Consider the following 19,338-nt stretch of genomic DNA (forward strand, 5'->3'; position numbering starts at 1 on the left):
CCATAAAACTTTATTTATGGACACTGGCATTTGAATTTCATGTAATGTTCACCTGTCATGAAATATTCTTCTTTGATTTTTTTTCAACCATTAAAAAATGTAAAACCATTTCTTAGCTCTCAGGCCAAACACTGGCCCCAGGAGGGCTGTTGTTTGCTGATCCCTGACTTAGAACACAGACAGCAGACCCATACTGCCTAGGTTAATAATTCTGGCTCCGATATTTACTAGTTGTGAAAAAGTTACTTAAACTCTGTGCCTCCATTTTCACAAGTGTACAATGGGAACACTGCCAGCCCTAGCTCATAGTGTTGTTGTTGTGAGGGCTAAATATGTGAATTTATAGACACTTAGAACGGTGTCCAACACACAGTAAGCACAAGTGTTTGCTATTATTATTTGTGAGTTTATCATCAGGCAGTAGTAACCCATGGGCCCCCAAACAGCAGAAACCTTGTCTTTCTTATTCACATGGCAAGGAACTATGCTTGGCTTAATGAACATCTTTTAAGTAAATGAGCACATATAGACCCCCTACGGGAAGACAGGGTAGGAAGCGTCCGTGAGTAGGGTGCCCAGATAGGCAGGCCCCTGAGGATGGCAGAGGGGGATTCGGTGTTGGAGGCAGGGAAAACAAATCAACCAGGCTGGAGATGGAGCATCTGCTCGGTGGGAATGCCACCCATACCTAAGGGCACTGCTACTTGACCTGGCAGTGCCAGTCCTTGACATCAGAGCCCCAAAGAGCTTGATGTCTGCAGGGACTAGGAGACTGAAAGAACAGGAGGGATAGCGACCAAGCACAGGACATTCAAGGTCAGAGACAGCAAGGTCTGGCTGAGGAAACCTGGCGACCATCACACTCTCTTCTTACCCTTCCCACCCTTTGCAGGTCCCGCCAGCCCAATGATGAGCGGAGCCAGAGCCAGGCCTAAAGTGCCTTTATTTCTTTCAGTTATGCTTGTGGCTGGAGTGGGGGTGAGGGAAGAGCCCATGGCCTGGGATCCCAGGAGACCAGGGCTGATGATACCAGCTGCCGTAGGTGAGGTACCAGGCAAAGGTCCCCACCGCGGCGCCCACCACCTTGTGAGTGTATTGGTGGAAATAGATGACGGTGCAGAGCAGCAAGAAGTTCCAGAGGCCCAGCAGCAGCACGTTGAGCAGGAAGACAAGGCGCAGGGGTGCGCCGGCAGGCAGCCCGTGGGCCAGGTACTTGGCGAACACTGCTGCTTCCTCAGCCATGAGCAGGCAGCAGAAGGTGAGCAGGAAGGTGTGGGAGGAGACGGTGTAGCCCCGCCACTGGTGGCCGGCCGCCAGGCAGCTGCGGCGGTCCGGCAGCTCGCGGAGCAGCAGGCCCTGGGGCAGAGGCTCGAAGCAGGAGCCCGTCAGGTCCTCGATGAGCAGGAAGGCCCGGCCGGCACCCCGCCACACGGCTGCCCCAACCACCAAGCGGCTCAGGTGCCGGGCAGTCACTGCCACGCGCCGTGTAGCCAGGAACACCACCAGCAACACGAAGCCCCCCAGGAAGGTGCACGTCCAGCCCCACGCTGAATTCACAAACTTTCTGTGGCAGAGAAGAGGGAGGGCTGCTGAGACCCCCTCAGCCCCATCTCCCCACCCTGCTCTACGTTCCCATCACGGCTCTGCCTCCAGTCGCGTCTGTCGTTCCCGGTTCTCTGTTTCCTGGGCCCTCTCCCCTCTCTCCCCCCCATCCACTTGAACTTGGCCATCTCCTTAGCGGCCCATTCAGCCTTCTAGGGCCCATGTTTCCTCTTTGGCGCTGCTCCTGTACCCCCATGACTCTGTTCCCCTCCCCCTCTGAACTTCTCCTCAACCTCCTAGCCTATTTTTAGTGTCCTGGACTGGCAAGAGCACAGAAACCTGGAGGAGGGAGCTGGGATCCCAGAGCCCAGGGAGCCAGCGCCCACGGCCTAGAGTGGACTCACATGTTGAAGAAGTTGCCATGGCTGGCAAAGATGGTCCGAGGGTTGACATGGAACTGCAGAAGGGGCCCGAAGATGACCACTGCTGCCAACCAGGCATGGTAGAGGCGCCGTAAGCAGGGGCTGCCCAGGAGGCGGGCAGCCTGTTCGCTTCCAAAGTACAGCAAAGCAGAGGCCACCCAGAGCAGCACCCTGACCAAGCAGCCCAGCAGTGCCCAGATCTGGGCCCCGGCCCCCCGCCCTGCCCCCACCGCTGGCCCCCGCTCCATGTTCCCTCCCCTCCCCACTAACCGCTTGCTCTGCTGGGCAGCTGAGGAGGGGCTGGTGGGGCTCCCCCTGGACAAGGACAGACAGTGACAGGTGTGGCAGATACAGGGCAGAGCCCTGTTGGCAGCTGGCAGGCGGGGGAGAGGGGCGGGGGGCAGTAAGGGGCTGTGGCGGAGGGCTGCCACGTCAGCAGTGTTCTCGCCTTGGGTGTGTGTCCTGACAGCAGCCTGTGTCCTTCCCTGTTAGTCCTGTGCCTCCTTAACCCTCTAGGCTGGAACCATGTCCTAGTTCATGTTTCAGGGCCACGACCGCAACATGGGATGTTTTTAGCCACAGCCTGTTTGGGTCTGCCCGTCTCTGTTTGGTCAAAGTCACCCCCACCCCGCCCAGGTGGGACTCTCAGAGCCCCGAAGATCAGGTTCACCCCCTGGTGACAGTGGGTGGTGGAGACCCTAGAAGGAAGATCCCCAGCCTGGAGTCCATCAAATCCTAAGGTTGTGTCCCCCAACCAATTACCCTGGGACTTGGCCTCCCAGCCTGACCACTGAGGCTGGACCCATAGGGCGGTGAGCAACCTACCCAAGAGAAGTCCCTGACATTCAGTAACTGTTTGGAGATCCCTTTTTGTCTTCCTTCCTCATTCCTCAAAACTGGTGGTGGGATCTCAGAGCACAGTGGAGGCCCATGAAGTAGTGGAAGGAATGAGCGAGAAAGGGCACCTGGGTTCTGGCCCAACTCTGTGACTTTGAGAAAATCAACTAACCATCCTTGGTCCTCAGTCCATCATCTGCAAACTGACCGAGATGGATTAACCAATCAGGATCCTTGCAGATCCTACAGCCCATACCTTGACGTAGTCTGTGCTCAGGGATCCTATACCTGAAGACCTACAGAAGCACTCACACGTTTTTAAGTTGACACAAAATTTTACATTGTAATTTTAAATAGTTACAAAGGACATAATTTCCAGTGTATCGTATATGTTGACATTTCAAAAATAAAGCTATCTTTATCACTCTTTTAAATATATCCAATGGAATCTAAACACTACAGTGATTATATACCTCACGGTTTTTCATTTAAAAACATGTGACAAGATCTTAAGACTCAGAAATAACATTTCCATTCTTTCCCCACAGAAATTATCCTAATGTTTTTATGCCTGAAAGTCTTTCATTGATCACACTTCTCTGCCAAAAGGAGTAGATAATTTGAAACAATTTTTACACATTTCCTGTGATCACAAGGTTAAACTTTTCCTGTATTGAATTTCCTATTTTTTACTAGTACAAATTTCAAAATTGTTAGAGTAGTACAAAATGTATTATTTGTACAAATATTTCACACAGTTTGATAATAATAAACTAAAATTGTATTAGAAATGCATTTTTTTCAAATGGAATTTATAGTTTTCTTTTTTAAAAAAATTATTTGTTTTTTGCTGCATTGGGTCTTCGTTGCTGCACACGGGCTTTTCTCTAGCAGTGGTGAGTGGGGGCTACTCTTCATTGCGGTGCGCAGGCTTCTCATTGCGGTGGCTTCTCTTGTGGAGCATGGGCTCTAAGTGCACGCGCTTCAGTAGCTGTGGCATGCGGGCTCAGCAGTTGTGGCTTGCGGGCTCCAGAGTGCAGGCTCAGTACTTGCAGCGCATGGGCTTAGTTGCTACACAGCATGTGGGATCTTCCTGGACCAGGGCTTGAAGCCGTGTCCCCTGTGTTGGCAGGCGGATTCTTAACCACTGTGCCACCAGGGAAGCCCGGAAATGCATTTTTTAATGAGAAGAATAGATAGCCCTTGGGGCCTTGACTAAATGAGGCTTTGAGGTCACTAATAATTTTAATTGGCCTCTACCTTTGGCATCCTGGAGGTAAAACAGTTCTGGGTGAGACAGGTTGGCATCTCTGGGTGAAGAGGCAGGGGGGAACGAAAAGGGCTGGTGGGAAAGGAGATCTGCATGACAGTTTCATGCAAGCGGATCAACTGGAGGAAAGAGAGCATATGGAGGCCAAGCATCTGGACAATTTATTCTTTTGTTTTTAAAATTTTATTTTTTTATGTATTTATTTAGGCCACACCGTGAGGCATGTGGGATCTTAGTTCCCCTACCAGGGATCGAACCCGTGCCTCCTGCAGTGGAAGCTCAGAGTCCTAACCACTGGACCACCAGGGGAGTCGCTTTATTCTTTCAAAACTACCTGCTTTGCTGCTGAATAGGTACATCTTTTAACCCCTTGCTGTGTCTTTAAGACCCCCCCGGAGGTGTGCATCCAGGTTCCTTAGAGATAATGGGGAAGATCAATCCGAGCTGCTCCCCTACTGACCATACCATGGGTCTGCCCTGGGGCATGGTGCCTGACCTCTGCACACCTCCATTTCCTCACCTGTAAAAAAGGGTGGCTGTGAGGTAGATAAGGTTCTAAGTGTGAAGTGCCCAGATGGGACCTGGCATCAGTGCCCACCAGGTGCTCTCTGGCTCTGGGCTACTTCCTTCCATAGACTGGACCAGCTCCAGGGCAGAGCTGATGTGGGTGTTCCAGGTTCTCATCTAAAACGTGTTTATTTCCTGTTATCTCGATTTCTACTTGTTGGGAAGTTTCTGAGGTTGGTGAGGGACTCCCTGTTGCAAAGCTCAGTCAACTAATGATTTTGGTATTTTCGTTCATCTTGGGGCATCAAAGCAGTGTTTCCTCCCACAGAGAAGCATATCTGAAGGCTCTGTTGAAACTGTTTTCTTGAAGTGAGAGGATAAAAGATCTCAGACAGGAAAAAGAGAGAGACAGACGGACACTAAGCTAGGTTCCCACAGAGAGTTTATTGAGGGAGCCAAAGCCAGTGAGAAGACGAAGGAGTCCTACTTCAACATCCCTCCTCGAAGCTGCTGGCCTCCTGCACAAGGGAACACTCGGGGAGGGGAGGGCCCGCCCTGTGTGGGGTCACACGGAGCCTCTCACACCACAGCCTGCCTACCCCAAAGACCCAGACAGGTGAGAGAGAAAACGTAATTCCCAGCCAGGGAGGGTGCTGAGGACACACCTTACCCATCCCCCCCCCTCCCCTGAGGGGCTAGAGCTCTAGCCATTAGGACCTCTGGAAGAAAGGCCAGGACACCTGGCCCTGACTGACCAGTTTAGTCCTCAACGTGAAGGCCTGGGCACTGGGCCTGGTTCAGTTCAGACCTGGCCCCAGGCATCTACTCTAGTAGCTAAGACTTAACATCCAAACAAGATTAAAAACACTCGGGACTTTATTCCTGCTGACCAGATAATGGCAGTCCTGCCAGACCCTGACCAGAGACAGAGACCCAAGCTGATGGGTGTGAGCATGTGAGAAGACCACCCTGCCCCAAGGGGAGGATCTCCCTCCCGGGGCTTAGCTAGAGGGCCGAAGCCTGGGCTTCTGTTTCTCCCCACCCAATGCCAGTGATTCCCCAAAGATCCCCCAGAAGGGAGAAAGGGAGGAGGCGGAGAGATGTCAAAAGGCTCACCCATGAATGGGGCTGGAAGTCAGATCTACTGAGGCGAGGAAAAGGCTGTAGAGGGGTGGGACATTGGGGCAGGGGTGCTCGGGTGTTCCTCAGACTCTGGCATGTCATCCTGGAAGTACTCAGCCTGGCGGTACTGCCACAGACGCAGGTTCCCGTCCCACTGCGGGGCAGAAGGTGGCAAGTAGTCAGGGGGCACTGCCCCCTCCTGGGTCCAAGTCCCAGACACACACTGGCCCCCCTAACCCCAGCATCCTCACCGAACTGCTGACAATCTTCTCCTCAAAGGGGTGCCAGCTGACGTCACGCACACAGGCCTTGTGGTTGGTCAGCTTCTTCACGATGTGGCCACTGAGGAGGTCGTACACTGTCCAGGAAAGGCCAGAGTGGAGAGGGGCTGCCAGAAGACCTTCGAGCCACCCCTCATCTCTCTCTGAGCAGCACCACTTACCTGCCTCTCAGGCAACTTCCCATTTTCCCAGGGGAGCAAAGCCCATGCCCGAGGATGGTGTTAGTTTCTTTTCCCTACCTCAGGTTGAGGGTATGGTCTAGCAGAGCTTGGGTATCTCTGGCCCTTAGCTAAATGTCACAGGGTCTACAGTTAAGAAAATGAAATGTGGCTTTAAAGTAGCCATTTTCTTAAAAGCCCACAAGATATGGAAGACACTACAAAAGTGAACAATAGCCTGTCTCCACAGACATGTGAACGTGCTATTCCTTTTCTGGACGTGGGTGCACCTTTCTCTCTCCCTGGATAGGCCTCCATCTCAGGGCCTCCCTAGGTTTGGCACTGTCTTAGGCTCCTGTGACTGTGTTTGTGACTGTGTGTTTCTTTTCGTGCATTCCTCCTACTTCAGTGGCTGTACATCTTTTACTACTTGCTGCTGTCTTTTTGTGTCATTCTTTTTGTCTCTGTTCCCTCCTACCTTTCATCTGCAATCTCTTCCCTTGACTGGCTGAAAAACAGAACCGAGTATATTTTTGGTAATCTAGTATATTTACTGACTAGAATTCTGTGTTCCTTTTCTTAATTTAAAATGCTGATGAATAGAATGTTTTCTCTTTCTCCCTTTAAGCCTCCCCGCTCCAGGCTAAATGAAATTTCACTTGTAATTGTCACTGGGTTTCTTAAGGTAGTCACTGGTGGTTACAGGTAGAATGCCAGGGGAACACTGCTGCCCTTCCTGAGGCCCCCTGTTCAGACACAGTCCTTACCGACCACTTTGCCAGTGGAGCAGCCACTGTAGATGAACTGCTGGCCGGTGCTATGGGTGGGGGAGAATCGGCAGCGGATGAGGGTATGCAGCACCCCATGGCCCCGGTAGGTCATCAAGGAGCTGTCCCCTGGGAGCTTCAGCTTCCGCCAGGCTGGGGAGGGATGCAGGGTGAGCCCTGGGTTAGGGAGTCTGGATTCCCCTGGATCACTGGTCCTCAGCAAAGACTGATACTCAAAGACAATCGCCTTTCCGATTCCCAGCTGGTGGCTCTTTCCCCATCTAACGGTCAGCTGATACACACCAGTATGGCTCTGCTGATGGTCAAGACGCTGAAGTACTTTTGCATTCGTAGGTTTGGAGGGATCCCCAGCCCCTACACTGGGAACCCCTGGCTCAGCAAATGAAGAGTTAATGCCTGGCAAGGGGGAGGGCTCCAGGCTTTGGCCCATCCACGGTGCCCATGCCATGCCTTGCCAGGGGTTATATGTTTTAACTATCACCCCTGACCCTTCACTCTCCAGATCTCAGGTTCTACATCTGCTCTCACCTTTTTTGGGCACCTGCTGCCAGCGGTAGTCCCAGTTTTGCTGTGTGGCAGCCTGGCGAGAGGCTTCCATGCCTTCCCGGCTAGAAAAGCGTCGGATATCCCAGAGCTTGATGGTCTGGTCTTTGGAGTTGGAGATGAGATACCGGGCATCTCCCTGTGAATCCCAAGATGGATAATGAAGCATCGGAGCTTGCAGATGTCAGGTCTGTCAGTCCAGCTCCCCCTCCCCAGCTGAGGAGTATGAACCCTGGTCTTTTGACTTTGGTTGCCTCTTTCTTCATCCAGGTGGGCCTCACCATTGGTTTCCTACCACAGACCCCACACCCTGGCTAGGTTTCCCCTTCTTCGCCTAGGGTGCTGGCTGGGCTCCTGTTCTATACTGGGTCAGATTGTCTTCTACTCTTCTTGTACAGAAAGCCCTGCTCCTTGAGGAATGGTGGGTACCGATGAACCTCATGTCTCGTGGCTTAAGCCTCTTCCCTAAACTCCAGCTCTTGCAAACCTTGGCTAATGAGGAGCTTGGCGAGTTCCCACACCCATCTACTCTGACGCCCTCCTGGACAACCACAGCCTCAGTCGCCTGGCTATGCGGTCCTGACTCCACGCCCACCTTGCTGTCAATGAAGGTGATGCCATCTTGATGTCCAGCCAGTGCACCCACGGGCTTGGGGTCATCCTCCCGCATGGTGCGTCGATCCCACACTTTGCAGATGGCATCGTCACCCCCGGAGAACAGGATTTGGGAGCTGATGTCAGCAAAGGCCACCGCATTCACATCATCCTCATGGGACTCAATCTAGGGGAGAAGGGGGCCAGGTCTTTCTAGGTCTTTCAATAGGCCAAGGACCAGGAGGCAGAGGCTTGAAGTCTCAGGAGCAATACCTGAAGGGTACGTCGGTTCTGTTCTCGATCAAAGACGTACAGGCAGCCATCATTGGCCCTGAAAGGGAAGGGAAAAAGAGGGTTCTGGAGCCAGGACCGAGAGGACCCATGCTACGTGTGCTGTGGAGAGACTGTTGTCTTGAAGTCCTGCTGAGGGGAGAGCCCTTCTCTCTTCTTATACAGGAGGTGGGAGAAGAGTTAGCTGTGTTTGCAAGGAGGTTTGAGACCTCCCATCTCATGCTGAGGAAATGGTGAGTGAGAAGTGAAGCAACTCATAAGGCCTTGGCCCCGGAGAAGGCCTGGTTGTTCTCCACAGCTGCCTGGGTACAGGTGTCCAGTGCAGTCTCTGTAACGGCAGAGCTGGTCTCTGGGAGAACTCCTATCTCATTAAATGACAGAGGCATCCCCACAAACACTCACCCTCCTAGCACTTCTCGCCCATCTGAGGAGACAGCGATGGAGAACACAGCAAAGCGACGCTCATCTGGCCTGAAAAGAGCAAAGGAGGAGCTGCGTTAAGTGGACTTCCCTTTAGCCCTGGTTAATCTATACAGAATCTGATGAGGGCCGTGGGGCACACTGCTGAGAGAAAAAGAAGTCGTGCCAGCACGTGCCAGAACGTGGAGCACCTCAGTGAGAAGCCGGGAAGAATCCTGCAGCCACCTATTTTACTCTGGTCCTCTGGCTGACAGGCTGGGTGATCCCCTCCCAGGAATCCACCAAGAGAAACTTGCAACCAGTGTACTTTCCCCTCTAAGCAGGAGTTCCAGTTCAAGAGGTTTGCTCCTGGAGAGCCTCCCTTGAGAAGTTTCTGATGAGTCTAACCAGGAAAGGAAGCCAGTACCTTAGATCCAGGGCAGTATGTGTGTCTCCCTCCCCGTAGATGTTGCAGATATGAACTAAGAGAAGCAAGAGAAACAAGAATCTTTCAGGGCTGAGGTTAGGAGGGTGGAAGTGAAGCTAGGGAGGAGACGGAACAAAAGGGAAGGATGTTGGACCCTGGGAGTGATCTGCCCAGGAGAAGGCGTGGAGTCATGGCATGGAGGAGATGGGCATCTGGAGACCTCAGGTCCCAGGCTGAAGAGATGATGGTGGTCTGGGGCACACTCACTGTAATCAGACCAGCTGGAGTAAAGGAAATGGTTCCCATCAGGGGTGAAGGCCACATCCAAGACGCTCCAGCCTACATCCCGGGCCTTGATGCTCTTGAATTTATGAAAGCGGCCATACCGGCAGTCATAGAGTCGGATTGTCTGGTCTGTGTGAGTGGGGATCGGGCAGAATTAGGGAACACCCTCCTGGAATCCTCCCTAGATCAGACCTCTCTCACTCACCGCTGGTCTGTGGAATCTTCCCTTGATCATGGGACGTGTTCTAGCTAAGCATGCCTAAGCCAGGGTCTGAGCTCCCTGGGTCTGGGGCTTTCTAGCCTCAGTCAGGGAGAACGTCTGTTGTTCTAGGGCAGTTGGTAGGACTAGGGTCTGGTACCTTGGCAAGCAGACATGAAGATTTGACCATCTTTGCTGTAGATGCCACAGAAAGCCTTCTGAGAGTAGGTATCAGTGAAGCCCAGATCATTGGGCAAGAAGCTGGGAAGCAGAGGGAAAGTGAGGGTAAGGGGAGCTCAGGATGGGGAATGTCCCAGTTTGCAGAATCCTAACAGAGCTGGATGTGAGTACAAGGGCATTCTTCCCTTTGGCTTTGGGTATAAGCCCCTTTCTTTGAATCATCCTATCATCCTCTCAATTGCTATACTTTTCCACTTTGTTCTCTCTCGAAGCCTCAACCCCACATAACCTAAACTTAATATCCCTGAGGATCCTTTAACACTGATCCCTTCACAGTTTAGGAAATAAGACCTATCTGGCCCTTGGAACCTCTCCACCAAGCCCCATACTCACTGAGACATCATTCGAGACCGTTCTCCAAGGGAGAAGCTTCCCTGGTGGCAGAGGCCCCGTTCTCTCTAAAGGAAGGGATTGGGGAATATTGCTAGCAGAAACAGAGGGCCACTTAAGCCACACCAACCCCCGTCCTCCAAAAATATTGCCCTTGCTACAGAAACGAACCCCACACACAGTAGTATGTCCCACCAAACTCCAGCCCAGGCTGGCTAAGAGCTCTCCAGCTCCAGCACTTGAGGCGTCCTTGGGAAGTTTACTTCCCTCTTCTCTGGGATTGTAGCTTCTGGCTGCATTGATAGGCCTGCGGCCAGGCTGGCTGGAAGTAGAGAGGCCTACCTGGTGCAGCATTTGAGGAAAGCTGTACTCCCGGGCTGCCCGCCTAAGCCCCAGCCGCCCTGTGGCCAATTCCACTTGTGTCTTGATCTCATTGCATTCCAGCTCCCGGGTGTCAGGGGTTGCATCCACTGTGAGTACCAAACAGAAGTCTCATCCTAGGTCTTTTCCAGCCTCAGAGGACAGTTAGCAGAGCTGTGCTCAGTCTACTCAATGTGGCTGAATACACTGGACTGCAAAGACTCCCTCATTCCCTGAATTATCTCATCTTTTTCTTTCAATTTTTGCCGAAGTTAGTTTTAAAAAAACGCTTTCTAATGGAAGTCCTCTGATATTAGGTCTCAGTCTGCCTTTCGTCTTACCGGGTGGGTTGTATCGGTCTCCAAGACGACCATCCCAGGCACTGTCATGCTCTTCCTCCGAGTCCGAGAGGGCCTGGATGAGCTGTAAATTTGCTGCACCTCCTCCCTGCACCAACCTCACTTGGCCTCTGTGGAGAGACCCCCCCATGATAAAGGGGAGGATCCCTTCCCCAAATCAACCAAATTCAGAGTCAATAGCTATGTAATTCTTAGACCACCTTGTCCTCAAACCCTCATACTGTCCCCATTTTGAAGTTTGAGGCTGACTAGACCTTGGCTGTTATTTTGTCTCCTATAAGGCACACTGGGAAACTAATTCTCACTCTTACAGCAGGAGTAGAAAACCCCAACATTGCATGCATGTTGACAGATCTACTAAACTGACTCCCCGGAGAGCTAAAAATTCTGAGAGCATTTCCTTCTGAGCCTCTGCCCAAGGAGTCCAGCATAGAACGTGGTTTTCTGAAGGGATTCCCAAGCTCGTCTTCTCCTCAGGGAGCCATAGCTAAGAACCAAAGCCAGCTGTACCCCTTTCCAGTCAACTCCTGGTGGTCACTTCCCTCAAAGCATTCTTTCCTCAAGAACAGGATTAGAGTTAGGTTAATTTAAACTTGTTTTTCAAGTAAATCCACGTGGCCTCATATCATGTGTCAATAACTTCACTTAAGTTCAACACCCACTTCCCTAACTCTTTTCTTCACCCCTCACATCACTCCCTTCCCACCAGGGAACCCCCCCACCTCCCCCCCTTTTTTTTTACTTACTTGGAAAATAGGTTACATTTGTGTAGTCACAGGTAGAGAGACTCCCCTGAACAGTCCCCTCAAACACAAGAGCCAGACATCCTGTTGACCCTCCCTAGGCAAGAACCACTCTTACTGGGTATGAAGCTGAGTGCGGCGAGTGTCCAGCAGGGAAAGCTGTTCTGCTCAAACAGAACAGCTGTCCTGGGCTAATCTCATTCCCTATTCTCTGTAACTCCCCTGACTGGAGCTGGGATCAAGGGGCTGTGGTGGCACCTGGTGGGGAAACACCAGGGGGTAAGTTACCTGCGTAGGAGATAGGCCAGTACCTGGGCCAGATCCACATCTTCATCCTCCTCTTCCTCTTCCTCACTCCTACGCAGGCCAGTCCCTCTTCGGGGCAAGCCCTCGGAGGGGTCTCCGGACCCAGTTCCTGCGCTGCTGCTGTTCCGTGATCCCATGTCTGGTCACAGCATCCTTAAGTCCTGTGCAGGGACTCCTCCTGTCACCTCCTTGGATTTGGTGAAAGCAAAGCCTGCTCTAGAAACACCACAGACTCCTGAGATACGATAGTAGCTGCCTCTAGGAGGGCGACCCTTCCTAGAGACTGAGATCCCTTCTCCTTAGCCTGTAACAACTCCCAAGGCTTCGGGAACACAAACCTTTCCCGATCCTGTGAAGCAAAAAAAGCAGAGTGAAGCCTAGGGCACGACCCTAGCTCACCAGTGAGAATCCTTTGAAGAGGAATTTCTGTTTCTACCTCAAACTCACCTATCAAAGTCCCTGGGGTGGGGGTGGATTCCCAGGTAACCTCTCTGGCCGGCCAATCAAAACCCCTCGCGGAAGAAAGCGTCTCATTAGCTTACCCCATCTAACCAATCAGAAGCCTTAGGAGTCAGAGACCCCCCCCGACGCCCCCCTTACCGGCCAATCAGAGCACTCCCTTGCGAAAGCCGGCGGCAGCAACAACCAATGAGGTTAAAATTCGGCCTACACCCCCCTCCTTCCTTGCCTCACGCCCACGTGGTGTACCGGGGGTGTGTACACTAAGCGGGGGTAGGCAGGGAGGAAGCCGAGAAGCACCTCCCACAAAGCCGGCGGTTACCGCCCCGCGCGAGACCACCCACCAGCCAGGAGCGGTCGCAGGGCCCGGAGCGGCGCGAGGCCTTGTTTACGACTGCCGCCGCGGCGTCGGCCAACCGCTTCTCCGTCACGCGCCTCCTTCGACACTAATCTCCCAGCTCCGCGGCTGGCGGACTGCAGACGTCACGCGACGCCCCTGATGGCCCCGCCCCCTTGGCCCGCTCACTGGACAGCTGAGCGCGGTGATTGACAGATGGGTGATGGACAGAAAGTGCGCAAGGGGTTTGAGGGGAGGAGAAAGCGCGCGACCCAGTAGGGGCAGTAGCTCCTTGTTGTGGGAGGAGTAAGTAGGGAACCGGCTGCTTCCTGAATCAGAGACAACGGAACTAGACTTAATGGACGAGGGGCGGGGCTTACAAGAGAAGTTGGTTTGCTTCCGAGAGGTGTCTTAGCAAGGGGTACAATTTGCTGTCAGTCCCTTAGGTTAATTGGGCTTCGCACTTTTCAGGCGATCTCTAAGGGCCTACTCTTTCCTCCCCTGGTCCCTGTCCGGCTTTAGCTTTTCTCTTTTCGCCGGCTGCAGCTACAGCCGTCCTTGCCCTAAGGGGTGCCCGGGGCTTTTGGAATGTGCTCAAGTCACAGGCCTTTGCACCCGCCCTTCCGGGCTTAGCTTCCGGAAGCCTTGTTCTTGTGGGGACCGCCCTTTCTAGACCGCCCGTTAGCCGCTTTGGCAGCCTTCTAGATGACCCCTGGCTTCCCTCCGCGCTCTTTGCAGACGCTTCCTAGTACCCCCAAGGGTCTCCGCCCGCCTTCCGTCTGTTCCACTCAGACTTCTCCTGGGCCTTCAGGGATTTGCGGACTTTTCTTAGACCATCTGTCCTTGGGGTGCTTCTCCGCCCCGGGCCGCTGGTCCAGGGTGTCACGCGCGGCGCCTCCTACCCCCTCCTCCGGGTTTATGAGTAACCCGGCTGAATCCAAGGCCAGGACTTGTGTACCTCGGGATCCTCGCCCGTGCTGGGTGGGGTGGCGGGGATGGGTCGAGCGACCGTGCCGGGAGCATAGGCCCAGGGTCCAAGCTGCACCTCAGCGCCCCCAGCCCGCACTCTCTTAGAAGTGCTGGTTAGGGGAGCGGGGGCCCTTGGATTGCCTGGCATCTCCTTCTGGGGCTCGCTCTCCCTCGGAGGGAGAGGGTGTGGTTAGGCCTTCGGGTGATGCCTCCTGGTTTCTAGATCGCTAGATCGGACCTTAGTATCTGTGGTTACCAGGGCGGCTTCAGGGGCCCACACTTGCCTTAATGTTTTGCCGTCACCCTTTGAAATTCTTAAAAGTCTTTGAGCAAGCGCCCCACATTTTCCTCTTGCTCTGGGCTCTACTAATTAGGTAGCCGGCTCTGCCAGTCAGACATCTCCTATTGCCAGGTTACTTACTATCTGCCCTATAGTATTGTCTCAATAAATCTTAGCTTTATTTAGAAATAAATAAATTCTAAATTTATAAATTATAAAATACTTCTAAATTATGAATCACAGAATCTTAGGAGTCTGGTTTCTGGGTTGTCCAGCCTGGAAAGTATGGAATCATTTTCCAAAATGATCTTTCCCTCCTCTTTGCCCTTTTAATTCAGTTCTTCAAGTCCTATGGTTTCTTAGCTGATTAGTTGAGGTGGTTTTTCAGGGTCATCACCCAACATCAAATTTTCTTTATTTCACGCCTCTCCTAGTTAGTTGATCTGCTAGAAGTATTCTTCTCTAATAGCATTTGGTTCTTAAGAACCTACAAATGGTTCACTATTGTTTATTGTTTCAAATACAAATACAAACTTCCAAACGTGGTTGTCTTTTTTACTAGCCTCATTTTTTTGTTACTTCTGCCAAGCAAATATGGCCATAAATTCCTTGCTTGTTCCCCCTCTGCACCTTCCCAGGAGAACTTCTTATCTGGGGGAAGCTTTATCTCTACCAGTCGGACTCCCTTCCTTACAACCCAGTGGTGTCACTTCTAAGAAATCTAGCCCTGACCTGTACGCTAAGTCTAGCAAAAATGTTTATGTTCAGCAGAGCAATTATTGATAGTAGTAAAACACTGGAAACAAAATAGATCCAAACACACTGCTACGGGATGGGACTGGTTAAACACATGATGGTCCATATGGTAGACAAAAATGCCAGGGAGCCATTAAAATGATGTAGTCTTCTATTTTTTTTTTTTTTTTTGCGGTATGCGGGCCTCTCACTGTTGTGGCCTCCCCCGTTGCGGAGCACAGGCTCCGGACGCGCAGGCTCAGCGGCCATGGCTCACGGGCCCAGCCGCTCCGCGGCATATGGGATCCTCCCAGACCGGGGCACGAACCCGTATCCCCTGCATCGGCAGGCGGACTCTCAACCACTTGCGCCACCAGGGAGGCCCTGTAGTCTTCTATTTTTATGCTGTGGGAAATTGTGCAAGTTACATTTTTAGGTTTAAAAAAGGTGGTAGTTCTTCTGGTGACATGTGGTGGATGCAAAAACAATATGGTTTAAATTTGCATTTAAAAAGTATAAAAATACCTGGGCTCATTACATCATTAAACAAATAATAAAATGGAGAAGGCCTTGCATGAACTAACGACAAAGATACAGTATGAACAAAACATCATGGTTAACACAATTCGACCACCTGAGGTCCACAGAAAACAAAAACTTCTGTTACACTCATGTTAACTCATTTTTATTATTTATTTTTAAATTTTTAAAATAAATTTATTTATTTTTGGCTGTGTTGGGTCTTCATTGCTGCACACGGGCTTTCTCTAGTTGCAGCTAGCAGGGGCTACTCTTCGTTGCAGTGCGTGGGCTTCTCATTGTCGTGGCTTCTCTTGTTGCAGAGCACGGGCTCTAGGCACGCGGCTTCAGTAGTTGTGGCACGTGGGCTCAGTAGTTGTGGCACCGGGGCTCAGTAGTTGTGGCTTGCAGGCTCTACAGCCCAGGCTCAGTAGTTGTGGCACACGGGCTTAGTTACTCTGTGGCATGTGGGATCTTCCCAGACCAGGGCTCGAACCTGTGTTCCTTGCATTGGCAGGCGGATTCTTAACCATTGAGCCACCATGGAAGCCCTTAACTCATTTTTTTTTTTTTTTTTTGTGGTACGCGGGCCTCTCACTGTTGTGGCCTCTCCCGTTGCGGAGCACAGGCTCCGGACGCGCAGGCTCAGCGGCCATGGCTCACGGGCCCAGCCGCTCCGCGGCATGTGGGATCTTCCCGGACCGGGGCACGAACCCGTGTCCCCTGCATCGGCAGGCGGACTCTCAACCACTGCGCCACCAGGGAAGCCCCCCTTAACTCATTTTTAAATTAACCTCTTTCCTCTTCTCCTCCTTAGCTTACAAATCCTTTTAATTTACAAATGCAGTTTAAAACTGAATAAAATCTAAATTCAATCCTTTGAAATATGGAATTTGTATATTATTGAATAAGACATTTAAAAGTAATGGTGTTAAAAAGAAAAATCTGAGGTTTTATGGCCAAAACGAGTCTTTAACATCAAATTCTAAAGAATATAGGATTTTATCTCTGGATCCATTGGTTGATTTTTGAATGTAAAAAAGATTTTTAAGCCTATGAAGTTGATTATATCACTTGTGACTTACATTATTTTAAAAATGTATATGAGCTTTTATATGTTAGGCTATACTATGTGTTTCATTGAAAGACAATGGTGTTTCTTTAAAAATAATGAAGTCATTTTGATAAACTTTATTGGCCTTCCCTCTCGTGATTTTGAAATTTGGCATGTTGCTTGGTGACAATTTGTAAGTGCTTTTCATTTGGGCAGCCTCCACTCTCCCCAGCTACACTTAAAGCCACTTGAAGCCACAGAGAGGTTTTCTACCTTTAGCACCCATTTTAGGACTGGTTCTAGTAACTGCTCTGTACATGTCGGCTAGTTGACTTCCCATCTGACCTGCCTTGGGCTGTTCCCGGCTCATTAGCATCTCCACCAGGGGGCGGGCTGAGCTTGAGAGGAGAGAAGGAAAGCAAATTTTTCTTTCTCTGGCTACCCCTGTCCTCTCTCTCTCCCCGGTCCCAGCTCCCAGCCTGGTGACTGCACAGAGCTCCTGGGACACGTGTACAGCTTCAGGCAACACAAGGGAAAGTTCTGTTTTCCGAAGTGATGGATGACGTGTTTATAACTTATTTTCTTGCAGCATGTTCGATGTAGAAGGAACGGGGGAAGTATGCTAATTTGCCCAGGACTTAAAATGTGTTGACTATAAAGAAACTGAGAAATTATGGGATTTCTAATACTCGTGTCTCCTATGTCCTTGGGAACCAGAATTTTTTGTGTGGTGATAGGAGTTACAAACGTGATATAGAAGTTAAATACCCTTTAGCCCTGAGTTTGAATAGGAACTATCAGTATAAACTCATGAGGTGTTTTATCTTCCTATCCCTATTCACTGAAAAGATCTAGAAACAATCCAGTAGCAATAAACACTCCTACCACCTAAATCTTAAAATACCATTTCCCATGGAAAGAAACCAGAGCTTGGGGTAATGGTTGATTCTAGGTCTGGGGTAAGAAATGTACAAGATGAACATGGAACAACTTACCATTCCAGGTAGCAAAGAAGCCAGTAAACATCATCAGGGTAATGTCAAAAGGACTCAGAAGCCAAGCTTATGGCCAAAGATGAGATAATTTGAGCATTATAAGGATAATTTAATAAACATTAAGTATGTTTAAACCCATGAGTTCATAATGGGTGTGTGTGTGTGTGTGTGTGTGTTACTAATTGGTCACCTTTTTGAAGAATGATATGAAGCCAAATCATTATTTTGAAGATGGTAAATAAAGGAAAAGAATCAAGCAGTTACTTGCTGTTCTTATATAAACTGTACCTTTGAGTAATGAAATAGAAGATAAAAGGAGTGTCCCTTTGTAAAATTATTCCAACTATTATGACAGAGTTTGAGTACAGCTGTTTTGAAATCCCTAATAAATGAATCTAGGCATTGAGCATCTAGGCCTGGATTCTTCCATGGTTAAAATGAAGGAAAATTAAAGAGTGGAGGGGGAACCTGTAGATTGAAAGAGACTTAAAAGGCATATACATTTTCTTTTAAATGTGCAAGACTATACAAAAACTGTAATATCTAGGGATCTGGATTTGGGTAATACAACTCCGGGGGGGTGGGGGTGGAAAGCAAGGATGTGACTATCATGAACCATGGTGTCCATTCCCACCAGGAATGAGGGGCTGTGATGAAGATGAGGAGCATGGCAAGGGGGTGGGGGAGCTTTTAGTGTTTGGCAAAGTTGTTTCTTTTTCTGGGTAATGGTTTCAAGGTTGTTCCATTTATATTAGCTTATTAAGCTATACTTTTGTTTTGTATGGTCTTCTTTATCTGTGTTTTATTTTGAAATAAAAAGGTTAACTATATTTTATCACTTATCTGGAGCTGCAGGGCATGGAGCCCAATTTTATTCTCATTGACAGAATCATTTTTACTAGGGTTTTTCCAGACTTTTTATTTTTTTTTAATTTTTAAATTGAGGTGTAGTTGATTTACAATGTTGTGTTAGTTTCAGGTGTACAGCACAGTGGTTCACATACTTGTGTGTGTATTCTTTTTCAGACCCTTTTCTTTTATAGGTTATTACAAAATATTGAGTATAGTTCCCTGTGCTATACAGTAGGTCCTTGTTGGTTATCTATTTTATATATAGTAGTGTGTATGTGTTAATCCCATCCTCCTAATTTATCCCTTCCCCCCCCCACTCCCCAACCTTACCCTTTAGTAACCATGTTTGTTTTCTGTGTGTGGGTCTATTTCTGTTTTGTAAATAAGTTCATTTGTATCTTTTTTTTTTTTCCAGATTCCACATATAAGCGGTATTATATGTTTGTGTTTCTCTGTCTGGCTTACTTCACTTAGTATGATAATCTCTAGGTCCATCCATGTTGTTGCAAATGGCATTATTTCATTCTTTTTTGATGGCTAACATTCCATTGTATATATGTGCCACATCTTTCTCCATTCATCTGTCGATGGACATTTAGGTTGCTTCCATGTCTTGGCTATTGTAAATAGTGCTGCAATGAATATTGGGGTGCATGTATCTTTTTGAATTCTAGTTTTCTCTGGATATATGCCCAGGAGTGGGATTGCTGGGTCATATGGTAACTCTATTTTTAGTTTTTTAAGGAGCTTCCATATTGTTCTCCATAGTGGCTGCACAAATTTATATTCCTACCAACACTGTAGGAGGGTTCTTTTTTCTCCACACCCTCTCCAGCATTTACTGTTTGTAGACTTTTTGATGATGGCCATTCTAACCGATATGAGGTGTTACCGCATTGTAGTTTCGTTTGCATTTCTCTAATAATTAGTGAAGTTGAGCATTTTTTCACGTGCCTGTTGGCCAGCTGTATGTCTTCTTTGGAGAAACAAAATCTTTTCTTTTTTTTTTTGGTTGTGCCACACGGCATGCAGGACCTTAGTTTCCCGACCAGGGATTGAACCTGTGCCCCCTGCCGTGGAAGCGTGGAGTCTTAACGACTGGACCACCAGGGAAGTCCCCAAAATCATTTTTAAG

General features: G+C 49.8%; 2 protein-coding genes across 13 annotated transcripts; both read right to left on the bottom strand.

Annotated features, from left to right (window-relative positions):
* Nucleotides 1-951: 951 nt before the first annotated feature.
* Nucleotides 952-2,212, bottom strand: FITM1 (fat storage inducing transmembrane protein 1). The gene is made up of 2 exons (XM_060096390.1): nt 1,947-2,212; nt 952-1,564 (listed from the first exon to the last, which is right to left on the bottom strand). Exons 1-2 carry the CDS (start codon nt 2,210-2,212, stop codon nt 952-954), a joined length of 879 nt encoding a protein of 292 aa, XP_059952373.1.
* A 1,331-nt stretch (nt 2,213-3,543) lies between these two features.
* On the bottom strand, nt 3,544-12,975 carry DCAF11 (DDB1 and CUL4 associated factor 11). 12 transcript variants are annotated; one of them, XM_060096400.1, is made up of 15 exons: nt 11,986-12,444; nt 10,937-11,064; nt 10,578-10,705; nt 10,239-10,303; nt 9,826-9,926; nt 9,449-9,595; nt 9,182-9,236; nt 8,758-8,826; nt 8,338-8,395; nt 8,066-8,251; nt 7,456-7,609; nt 6,907-7,059; nt 5,952-6,058; nt 5,695-5,854; nt 3,544-3,921 (listed from the first exon to the last, which is right to left on the bottom strand). In XM_060096400.1, the coding sequence occupies exons 1-14, from the start codon at nt 12,138-12,140 to the stop codon at nt 5,720-5,722; spliced, it is 1,641 nt and encodes a 546-aa protein (XP_059952383.1). In that variant the 5' UTR covers nt 12,141-12,444; the 3' UTR covers nt 3,544-3,921; nt 5,695-5,719. The 12 variants fall into 12 exon arrangements, with proteins under 12 accessions (XP_059952383.1, XP_059952384.1, XP_059952385.1 ...); XM_060096401.1 differs by lacking the exon at nt 3,544-3,921 and adding an exon at nt 5,018-5,133; XM_060096402.1 differs by lacking the exon at nt 3,544-3,921 and adding an exon at nt 12,807-12,975 and having other exon boundaries at nt 5,437-5,854; nt 11,986-12,164.
* Nucleotides 12,976-19,338: the final 6,363 nt, after the last annotated feature.

The sequence above is a fragment of the Mesoplodon densirostris genome, chromosome 4, assembly GCF_025265405.1.
Source record: "Mesoplodon densirostris isolate mMesDen1 chromosome 4, mMesDen1 primary haplotype, whole genome shotgun sequence".
In the NCBI taxonomy this organism is placed as follows: domain Eukaryota; kingdom Metazoa; phylum Chordata; class Mammalia; order Artiodactyla; family Ziphiidae; genus Mesoplodon; species Mesoplodon densirostris.

Excerpts from the sequence above, each read along its gene's own strand:
- DCAF11 (XM_060096400.1), bottom strand. The coding sequence starts at position 12,140 with ATGGGATCACGGAACAGCAGCAGCGCAGGAACTGGGTCCGGAGACCCC. Across the intron at positions 10,706-10,936 it reads AGACCGATACAACCCACCCG|TGGATGCAACCCCTGACACC; the intron begins GTAAGACGAAAG and ends TGGTACTCACAG. Across the intron at positions 9,596-9,825 it reads CTTCATGTCTGCTTGCCAAG|ACCAGACAATCCGACTCTAT; the intron begins GTACCAGACCCT and ends CCACTCACACAG.
- FITM1 (XM_060096390.1), bottom strand. The coding sequence starts at position 2,212 with ATGGAGCGGGGGCCAGCGGTGGGGGCAGGGCGGGGGGCCGGGGCCCAG. Across the intron at positions 1,565-1,946 it reads CATGGCAACTTCTTCAACAT|AAAGTTTGTGAATTCAGCGT; the intron begins GTGAGTCCACTC and ends TCTCTGCCACAG.